Consider the following 11484-nt stretch of genomic DNA (forward strand, 5'->3'; position numbering starts at 1 on the left):
TCAGTTCTGATCCAAACTAAAAGTTGAAATCATTTCAACTTTCAACAAGAACGGTCAAAATTTAAAAGAACCAACAATAGAATAATTAGCAGGTAGGCAATAATATTTAAGTATTCTTCTTGTTCCGCTATGATCCGTTGCAACCTATGTTCCAGGACCTGTTGCCTCTTTTTGCATATCGGACGGCTGAACGTACTTTTTCGTCAGACCTATTAATAGGCGCAGCGCCGCTGAGAAAAAAGGCCTGGGGATGAGGTTGGATTCGTTGTGCTTTTGAGTGGAAATTCACCCTTAACAGTCCGAAAACTGGGCATACTTTTATTGAGAAATCTCTCTATATTTCGTATTTCCTAAGAAGAACCAAAATCTTTGTTAAGTTAAGTATAACTTATTTACAATATGTTCTCTCGAATCGTAAAAATAAAATAGTAAGCCACACTAGATCGATTCTATTTTACCCAATCTCGTTCCCAGGGCTTTTTGTCGTCTTATGTTCGTCTTGCCGTCTAATATGCAAAAAGAGACAACATGTCCTGGGATCGAGGTTGTATTTTACCCTGACACCTCAAAACAAGTTATACTAGCAAATTTCGGAAGAACCTCTTTAAAATAGTCCTAAGATTTTATTATAATGCTTGAAACAGGACTGAAATATATCTATATCTCTGGATATAATGGTATATAAAAGGTTTCAGCTTTAGTAAAGAAATGGACATATGTTTCCCTAGAACAAACAAATGACATAATAGCAAGACTTGGTAATCCCATCATAGAACAAGTTAAAGCATCCTCGTCCTCAGAGTCTCTTGGCCTCTAGGCTGTTAAATTACTGAAATATCACAGCGATATTTTGATACTACAGATTAAAAAACTACAGTCTTTAACACATATATTCTAGCTTTTTAATTTTTAACTAGAAATGTTTCCAACAAACATCTGTCATCAGTGTGTCAACTGTACTGTTCGAGATTGTCAGAAAAAGAAAAATAGCCCTGGGTCAAGAGTTTTCCCAAAATTAAACATAAATAAACTATTTTTGTGGCACAACGGTGTTTTCGTCTAACCAGAGATTCGATAGATCTTATTCCTAAATCATGCTTTGATTTGACACTGAGCTTAGCGATGATTATGAATTTTTTTTTTTTTTTTTTATAGTTTATTTTTGAAACAAGACATTGCGGTTATTTTAATCCCTCTAATCTACCATAATATCTATGTATATCATACTTCTCAAAAGGTAACCACAGTATCATCTTCCTACGATTAATTTTGTCAGAAAATCACATAAAAATCGCCTAAAAAATTTCTTTAAACGGAAAATCACAGTACACGAAATCGTAACGATCTCGTTGTACTTCCCGTGGTTTTCCGGTCTGGTGATTTATGAATGTTTCGTTGTTCGATTAAAGATGGAGGATGAGCTGTTCAAAACAAATTACATCTAAAAAGTAAACACTAAACTAAACAGGGAAGCGAGCGGAAGGTGCCTATCTAGATATATTTTTCAAAATGAGAAGCAGCAAAACAAACCTCACAGAGGCTTATGCATGCAAAATTCGCTTACTAGATGATGTTGAAATGTCATTTGAATTCAAGGTTAGCTATCTAAATTAAAAGAACTTAATAAACTTTTCCCTGTTAGTTTATAAAACATGCCTCACTATGAATCATGTTGTGTATGATTTTTACCAGGAATGTAGACCTTTTTATATGTTTACATTTTTTGCAGTAAGCCCTTTTGTTTTTGACAAATGCGTGGTAGGCAAAAAGATGCGGGCGCTGTGAAGTGGAACCTTTCCAGTCTGTTTCTTCACACAAAGGTATCATTCAGACTTTATATAAATATATGTCAATCAGATTTTATCCCTCTACACTCAATAATAGTTTAAAGCCTAACAATGTTTCTGTAAAAAGAAATGAGCTGAAAAAAACCTTTATTCAGCAAGCTCCAGCATCTTTTTACTAGGGTGGCGCCGTAGATTAGTGGTTATAGCTCTCGTACTCTGTGCGAGAGACCGGGGTTCGATTCCTCTTGACAGCGATTCAACATGGGCGAGTGAATGTTACCATAGCCCCGGGTTAACCCAAGCCATGTGAGGGAAATTGGGAAGATGGCACACTGTGTGGGCCGTTGGATGTTGCCGGGAGTTGTCTAGTAGAGCGCGGGCTCTAATTGGGTCTGCGTAGCTCAAAATGAGCATTAAATACTCTAGGACTCTCCATCTACGCCATGGCCCCTCCTGGAAATAATAGACAGGGTATATCCCTCGATATTTGTGAGGCTAGCCATGTAAAATATGCACATCTATCTAGGGTACCGATAAGCCGCATACGCCATAAAAAGTGCAGGGATTTCCTGGCGAGTTTGGCGTTTTGAAAAAAATTCAAGTATTTGTCTGAAAAAACCCGTATAGACCTGAACAATGCCCAGAAAAAAAAGAAAAATAATCAAAGATTCGCCACCAATGATTCAAAAAACTATAAAAATTAAAATAAACTTATTATGTGGTAGCGAAGTTCTTAAAAGAACTGTTTTTGATGGTTTTTGATAAGATTTACTTGATAAATTTCTTAGATATAAACTTTATTCTCCTTTCTCTTTAAGCGCCTATTTCCAACTGTCGCCCGAATGGTATGTTACAATAAATTGCATTTCGGGAATGCTCCAAGCAGGTTCGGACAATTTGGGAGGGACAACCGCCAATTTTATTTGAAAACTCACCCGAACTCGGCCTTATATATGGAGGCGTTTGCGGCTTATTAGCACCCTCATCCCTTTGCCTGCCACACAGTTGTTAGAGGCAAAAGGTCTTACCACAGGAAATGCAAATATTTAAACAGGTCTAGAAGGTCATGGTATAAATCATGGTGGTGATAACTTTTGCTCTTGAAATTAAAATATAGTTTGCGTTTAGTCCAGATTTAGAACATTATCAGTGGAACAATGCTACTAACCACAGATAAAAGTTTTTTGCCATAATTTGATATTCTTTAATAAAGATCTGCATTTATTGCCTGCTGGTTTTTTCAATTTTTCTTGCACTTTGGCAAGAATCCGGTCAAAGGTAAACATTGAAAGTTGTCTAACGTTGTAGTTTTTTCCACAAAAACGGAATTTCCCAAATAGTAAACTTGGTTGGATTAGATTAATTTCGCGTAAACACACTTTAATAATTTAAACATATTTTGGATTAGCCACTGCAATACTTAATGTACAAATAAATTTTCTAGCTTTACCTTTAATTAATGCTAAAAGATGCACAAAAGTAAGTAGGTAAGTAAGTAGTCATTTATTCGGAATAAGAAATTGACAAGACTCATTCATTTGTAAGGATAAAAGTACTGGAAATATTAAAAACAATATTGTAACCCTTCAGAATTTAGGTATAATAATGTAAACAATTTTGTCTGTAACTAGAAAAATTTTAAAAAAGCTATACTATCAAAATGATGATAAAAATCTCTCTTAAAGCTAAATTTATTCTATTGCTAGATACAGGGTCTTTAATTATTTGAATTTATGTTTTCAGAACAACATTTGTTGAAGTTCAATAGGACTATATGTGGAGACTTCACATCCCCATGAAAATAAAGGGTCTAAGTAAATGTGATTAATTTAGGATGCATTTATAATTTGTATTAATTTGTACATTTGTATTTTAGAAAGAAACCAAAGGTTCTGCTTTGTTGGATTATATTTCTAACGAGCTTGACTTACTTGAAAAGGATTATTTTGGTCTTAGATATGTTGATAACAATAAACAACGGGTATGTTTATTTGTTGTTATGGTTACTTATCCTTTGTTTACTTTGCTTCTTAAAAATGTAAATGATCTTCATTAGCTAAAATTCCAATCTTGTTAGATAAAAAATACAATTTTTTTGATTTTACGGAATTAAGTGTTTGTGGATACAGGATGATTCTGAAACCTGTTTTGGGAAATTTAATTTCATTATCCATTTTTAATTCACAATGAATTTAAACTATTCTTAGTTTCTACAGACTATAAATCCACATTTGTTCTAAGCAGTACCCTAAAATAGAAAATTTAATTTCATGTAATATTTTTACACTTTATTATTTGTTGTTTTTTATACTTTCTTATAAAGCTTATAAAACAAAAATGTGGATACTTGGAACAAAAAAATTAAATTATTTAATTTTGGATGTGTCTAACTTTTGCTTTATATCCATTTGGGTCAGTCATTCTGATTTATTTTGAACTCTAAGATAGACACCACAAGCTTCTATGTGGATTATCTTTTCTGCTTTTCTAAATGTCACATTATGACCACTTAAAGTAACTAAAAGTTGAATTAAGGAATCCTAATTTACAATCTGGTTTATTAACTTACAATATTAAAATGTCTGTGGTGGAAATTTTTTATCTTTTCCCTAAATAAAATTTACTCTTATAAAGAATATGCATAAAAAAGCAAAAATTTGGAACCATGTCTGGCCATTTGATTCCAACCCCCATTTACTAACAAATCCAAATTACCATAATAATATATTTGACGATTCGAGGAATTTGTTAACAAACTATAATTATCAATATCTTTTTAGCAATAATTAGATAAAAACATAGAATTATTGCTAAACAATGCTAAGCTATGATTATCGCTAACTTCTCTGCAGATATTGATAATAGCGCAATATGGCTGACGCATAAATTGTATACCTAATTCTGCGAAAAGCAATGAAGACAACGTTCTTTGCATATTTGTCGATTAAATAGCTTGCAAATCTATAAAAAAAGGTTGCTTGATGTTATGATTATCACTATATAGTCGTTATTATATTCCCTGGAACCGTCAACACCATGAAAAAAGAATTCTTCATAAATGAAATTTGTTAATTAAAAATTTTGCTAAATTTGGAATGGAATAATTTGAATATTGATAAAAAAGTTGTTAGTTTTTCTGACAATTTAGTTTGCTAAGAAAAAGAGCCATTAAACACAATAGATATTATGTTCATTACTCGAGATCCACTGGACCAAATTGACAAATTCTTAATTTGATATAGGTTTAATTTGGCAAATGACCCCAAAAATATTGTTATTTAACAAGGTTTTATTTTATCAAATGTTCACAATTTTCACTACATTCATTTCTCTAAAAGTTCTCCAGTCTAGTTATTTAGTTGACTTTTTTGGATTCTGTCTTTTTGCACACTGAATGGTCCTCTAAAAACAACAAAACAAACAAGATTTCTTTTATCATTTTGGTTAATTTAAATTCCCCTCACACTTTGTAACCCACTATGAGAAATTCTCCAAAAAAATCAACGAGAAGTTATTCCTTACAGATGTTTGTTGGTTTGGTCTACTTGGATTTTTTTTAAAAAAATGGCCCTTGGATAATCTCAAAATGATATATATAGTTTGTACTTTCAGCACTGGTTAGATGGAAGTAAGGAAGTAATGAAGCAGTTAAAAGGTAAATATATTAATCTCGAAATGCTTCAATATTATTATTTGTATTTAAAACTTAAAATAATATATATTAATGTGAGTGGTTATAATTTCTTGATTTAGTTTGGTCTTTTTAATGAGTCTCAATTTTCTGTTTTAGAATGCAGACAGCCATATATGTTCTTCTTTCGTGTAAAATTTTATCCAACCGACCCAACCAAATTAAGAGAGGAAATCACAAGGTACTTTTCCTATTATTGATTATTTTTTTGTTTACTTTTTGAAGTTGCAAAACATAAAAAGTTTTTAAAAAATATAAAGATCATATCAGAGTCATAACGGAACAGAACACCGGTGGCAATGCCCTTCCCCAAAACAATTTTTTTGTCAGTTATGGTTAATATTAGTGAGACTTAGGTAGAGGGTACTTTTTACCCAATCCAGGAGGTTGATATTTCAAAATTTCCCTTCCCCAAAAGAAAAAAAATGGGTGTATTTAGTTTGATTATGTTTTTTAAGAAGATATTTTATTTGCTATTTTTGAAACTTGGAAGTTTAATTTCAGAACAGGTGCTATTTGCAAAAGCAAATAAATTTTTTCAAGGAAAGTTTAAAACATTTTATTTTTGGATAAAAGGTGGATTGTTTCTTAATATAAAAAGCTTTGGAAGAGAGATAATAGTACATCTTAAGTTTTAAATTAAACAAAGGCCAGTTTGAAAATTAAATCTTAATGAAAATGTTGATAAGTAACATATATAGTTTATGAATAATTAAAAAGCATTGTTAATTTACATCTATAAATATATCCTGTTTGTAAACACCAAAGCAAGAAATAACAATTTATACAAAGGGTTTTACCAGTAACCATGAAAAGTCCATTAAAAGTTTTAATTACAACATAAGTTTGTAACCCCAACCCCACCTCATGTTTTTCTCACATAGAAGAAGAGGTGGTATGAAACTATATTTTTAACTGTGTAGTTTTGACCATCTAAAATGGCCTTAAATTTTCCATTTCCATACAGAGATAGCTTGGGCATTCTTTAATATTTACAGGTATCCATTGACTTATTTATTTTTAGCAAAAAAGCAGGAAGGGGGGTGGAGACATGCGATGTCAGAGTTGAAAAAATGCTGTGCATGTTAACACCTATGTAGCGTACACAAGTGCTCAATTGTAATGAAAATATTTTGTAAAAGAAAAACAAGTTTTTTGATAATGTCACTGTAGCTGCGCTTATGCTGATTTTTGCTATTTCGATACATAAAAGATGTGTCAAGTGCTTTAAAAATATTGGTTAAACTTCTTTTGTGTTTTTAGATATTACTTGTATCTTCAACTGAAAAGAGATATCCTTCATGGCAGGTAGGGAATTAAGAAATTTAAATGTAAACTTTATCTTGATTATATTTTTTAATCAGAATAAATAATAATAACTAGGTCAACAATTTTTTAAAAAACCTTTTAGGCTACTTTGTCCATTCAACAATATCACTGATTTAGCTGCTCATGTTGTACAAGGTAAGAAAATGATTTTCGCCAAAAATTTTCAAAAAAAGTGTATTGATTTTGCCAGAAATAACACCAAAGGTTTACTTTGTTTACATCACGTGATGAAAACGACTCAATTTGATTTTCTGAAATAAATTTAACAACTAACTTTTTAAAAATGGTTACCCTAGACACAAAACAAAACAAAAGAATGACCCCTTTGTCCTAAAAAAAAATTAATTTATTCACATACAGTAACATAACAACTTATCCATTGTTCATCACATCTTCATCATTTTTGGAAGTACCATGTATCGTTCTCAACATAACACATTATTTTGGTTTTAATTATTTGTTTGCAGGATAATTATTCTTTTGTTTCCCACCTGAATTTGTCACATATCATACTTTTTCAGTCAGATCAGCTGATTTTGGTATGATACACACTATCAGCCTTGTCATTTGAATAAGTCTTAACACATTAACAGTAACATGTAAAAAACTTACCTTGGAATATATTATATAATCAACCAGCAAATATTGTGCAAGTGTCGCCATTTTTTTCTGTGTATATATCTGTGCACATATTTTTATGTATTACTTATTTGATAATGGCAATATACACAAATATGGAACTCTGTGTACTTCTCCATTTCTTGACAAAATTTTCCTTTGTTGTGTGAGTTGCAATGGCTTTGGTTGAAAATGTAAAATATAATGGATATTTTTTAAATTTAGGTACGTTTGATGTCATGCAATATATAATTGTAACATATAATTAAATAAGCCATTTTGGTGCACTTTTTAAACCACGACATACATGTTGAAAAAATAAACAATATATATACATTATGGACTCAAAATAATTTTCTTGTCTAAAGAGCGGAGAAATATGAATTTCAACAAATTTTGTATGTACATGGATACATATGTCAGCGATTCGTCAACTCTTTAGTTTGTTCATGGCGTAATCTTTAAAGTATAAGAAAGACTGGATTTCTGAAAACATTTTTTTCTTGTTTATAGCGGAGATAGGTGACTACAGTGAAGAAGAACATGGTCAATCCTATTTAAGTAACATGAAACTGCTTCCAAGACAGGTACATCGGTGTTATAGAAAATTTATTTCAACTAAATACTATAAGATTTGGATTTCCTTAAAACATATTTCATGGATACAAATCTTTGAGAAGTCCTTTTATTTTTTGAAAAAGCTTTGTTGAATAAAGAAATAACATGAAAAAGGTCAAAAGAATTTTTAAAATGTTGCTAGTTGTTATTTTGAAATGTGCCATTTCCATTGTTTTCTTATTAATGGTTACCAAATATAAATCTAATCAAAACAACACTGTTGTATTTCATTGGCTTTCCTGTTGTTTTCTCACTGACAGAACGATTCTAAACATTTTTAAACTCTTATTATGGTAATGTTTATCCCTAGAATGAAAAGCTTGAAGAGAAGATCATGGAATATCACAAAACTCTTTCTGGTTATAACCCAGCAACAGCAGAAAATCGATTTCTAAATCTTGCCCGTAGTCAAGATCTTTATGGTGTTGACCCCCACCCTTGCAAGGTTTTTAAATGTTTATTATTCAAAAATATGTGTTTACAGAATTACTATTCTTGGTTACACTAACATACATACCTTTCTTTACTAGGACCAGGATGATCTGCCATTATATCTAGGCTTAACACCACAAGGAATACAAATCATTAGAGAAGCAAGACGAGTTTCAGGATTTATCTGGTAAAAACTTACTGACTAATGTATGTCAAAAGCAAAGTAGCTAAGCTACTCCATTAAAGCGGAGTGTCAACTGGCTGTTTCAAATATTACTGTTTAAAAAAACGTATGAGTTGATTATGCAACTTTTCTGTTTCAGGTCTGATGTAAATAAAGTCTCCTATGATAATAAAATATTTTATGTTCAAACAATATCTAAAAAGGTGAGTATATATTCTTCAACTAATGATTCTTATATTCTTCAACCAATGATGTTAAAATTATTTTTCAAAAGTCAAGTGATACTCTTTCTACTCCCTTTTGCTTTGCAAATTTAATTTTGTTGTCTTGCCCTGTTTCCAGAAAAAGACAAATTATGCATTTCGATTAAACGATACACCATCATGTAAACATTTATGGAAGTGTGCAGTTGAACACATGTCATTTTATAGGTGAGTTGTTAACACGAAAACGTTTTTTTAAATTGTAGCCAGAACTTAGTTTTGATGTTACGGATCAAAAGGTAAGTTTATCAATCTGATATAAGTTTTTTAACCCAAAATGATTAAGTTAACGGAAAGTGTTGCATGATGTGACTTTGGTAATTTTATGTTATAAATTTGACACATTTAACTAAGCAAGAATAAATGTGAAACTAAGATTGGTTCAAGCCAATCAAACACTGATCATAACAGGCAAGCGTAACCAGCAATTGGAATATGGCTAGGTTGTGTATAAGCATCTTGATATAAGTTCCAGTTTTGTGGTGACCTGCTAGCTGTATAAATTTAAGCATTGACAGAGAGCATGACAGCATTACGCTAGCGGAATATAAATTTACATAGTATAGGCACCTGCGCAAAGAAAGTTTGCACGCAAATCATTTGTAGCTTGCTTTATTGAGTTTCACCTCCAAAGAATATCTCAGTACATGATGTATCTACTATATTTTTTTGGAAAACCTTTTTTTTGTTTGTTTTTCTTAGTGAGGAACCAATCAAAGCACAAGTTCCAAAACGATCAGCATTATCGCCTCAAAATATTTTCAGGAGAAGTAAATACAAGTTTAGGTAATTGTGTTTGTTTTCTAAAAAATATATTTTCATCGTGTTTGCCAAAAAAATACCTTAAGAGCACATTATACTTTGTTTTTATGAAACTTTCCCAGCAGTGAATGTTTTGATTACGGTTTATCAAGACTTTATTTGGCTTTTAAGTTCTTGAAACTGACCAGAAATTCTAAGACTGACACACTTTAGTTAATAAACGTCCAGATGAATAATTTGTGACTTTGCGTAATATCAATATTTGTAATTATTTTGACGCCAATCTTTTTTGTTTTAGTGGAAAAACAGAACATGATTTGAGAAGTAGTACTGAACAATACAACCGCTCCACTCCTGTTGCTTTTGAAAGGTAAAACATTTAATCACACGATGACCTATTTTTTTTCTTGTTTGGCGCTTCTTCTACAGTGCAAATTATATCATAATTGCACTGTGTGGACTGCAATTATTTCTTAATTGCACTCTAGGATCTTAACTGCACTCTTTAAGGAGCACCGATAATTTAAATATTTATTTTCTCGCGTTTTATGATAAGTAAAAAAGACATATCTTTACAATGAATCAAACTAATTATAAATTGGGTAATAAAAAAATCAAAACATTGAAATTGATACCCTGTGCTACTCTTACAAAAATAGTTCGTTATGTGATTAGCTCGTAATCGAATGTTTAAATAATGGAACTCGTAATTTTTTTGCTTTTTAAATTTATCCTCGTCTTCACGGATTCAGTAAATTAAAAACAAAAAAAAAGCTTGTTCGATTATTTTTTAATTGCACTCGTAAACGTGCGATTGCATTTACTAATTATATAATACATAACAAAAGTTAATAATGTAATGTCCAGTAAAACACAAATTAAAATAAAGCAGGTGTTCTTGATGATTTACTGTACATACAAAATATGTGCTTTTACTGAATATTTTTTCAAAATTTGTGCCCTAATCTGCATGCATTTAACAAGCATAAGTTATTGTTTTGTTTTTTAGAAAATCAAGCTTAAGAGCATCTATTCAGAAGAACTGTTTATCCATGTCTAACCTTGAGAAAATACCACAACCGTACTCGTCTAAACAAAACAGTGAGAACAGACCAGAGGAGAATGGAGTACCATTAGATTCGCAAACACAATCTACTTTCTCTGATCAAAATCCTGAGCAAGAAGATGATCTTGCTGAGTTCGAAACTAGAGATTTTCCCAGAGACCCTGAGTCATGTCGCGATTCAATGATGCTAGATGATGTATCAACATCTAGTTCTTTAGAAATGAACAATTTACCACCTGTAGCAAGTACACCACAACCACCGCCGCCACCCAGCATAAATGTTGAAAACTTCGATGAGCCTCCCGTGAATGGCACAGCAATTAACACACCGGCCAGTAGCACAACACCAAATAGCACAATGGTTAATAGCACAGTAAGAGAACCTGATCAACAAAGACCACAGCCCCAACCGTCTATAATAGCCACAACAACATTCACAGACTTATATAAGAATCCGTTCATTTTGCTGTTACTTCTAGCCGTTGCAATAATCCCAGTTGCTATTGTACTTCAATTGAAATTCAGAAGTTCATAACTATTATATGAGTTTTCTAAATAAAGTATATGGTGACCAGATGAAATGTTCTTTAAGAATGTCAATATTTATTTTGGGGCAAAAGAAATGCTCGTTATTTTCAAACAACTTGCTGTTTTAAGATTAATATTCTAGAGAAGTTTAACATACATAATAGTTTTTAATTTCATTTTAGACATTTTTAGGTTTTAATTATGCA

At 31.4% G+C, this 11484-nt stretch overlaps 2 protein-coding genes across 3 annotated transcripts in view; both read left to right on the top strand.

Annotated features, from left to right (window-relative positions):
- LOC130638878 (chromatin assembly factor 1 subunit A-B-like) overlaps positions 1 to 11484 on the top strand; it is a 108938-nt gene that overhangs the window by 17266 nt on the left and 80188 nt on the right. The gene's annotated exons all lie outside the window — the stretch shown is intronic.
- On the top strand, positions 68 to 11428 carry LOC130638921 (FERM domain-containing protein 3-like). 2 transcript variants are annotated; one of them, XM_057447040.1, is made up of 14 exons: positions 68 to 92; positions 3664 to 3768; positions 5400 to 5442; positions 5578 to 5659; positions 6742 to 6786; positions 6890 to 6942; positions 7939 to 8012; positions 8354 to 8488; positions 8574 to 8662; positions 8799 to 8862; positions 9002 to 9090; positions 9625 to 9708; positions 9983 to 10054; positions 10694 to 11428. In XM_057447040.1, the coding sequence occupies exons 3-14, from the start codon at positions 5427 to 5429 to the stop codon at positions 11283 to 11285; spliced, it is 1395 nt and encodes a 464-aa protein (XP_057303023.1). In that variant the 5' UTR covers positions 68 to 92; positions 3664 to 3768; positions 5400 to 5426; the 3' UTR covers positions 11286 to 11428. The 2 variants fall into 2 exon arrangements, with proteins under 2 accessions (XP_057303023.1, XP_057303022.1); XM_057447039.1 differs by lacking the exon at positions 68 to 92 and adding an exon at positions 1382 to 1596.

Source organism: Hydractinia symbiolongicarpus, chromosome 1 (genome assembly GCF_029227915.1).
Source record: "Hydractinia symbiolongicarpus strain clone_291-10 chromosome 1, HSymV2.1, whole genome shotgun sequence".
NCBI lineage: Eukaryota > Metazoa > Cnidaria > Hydrozoa > Anthoathecata > Hydractiniidae > Hydractinia > Hydractinia symbiolongicarpus.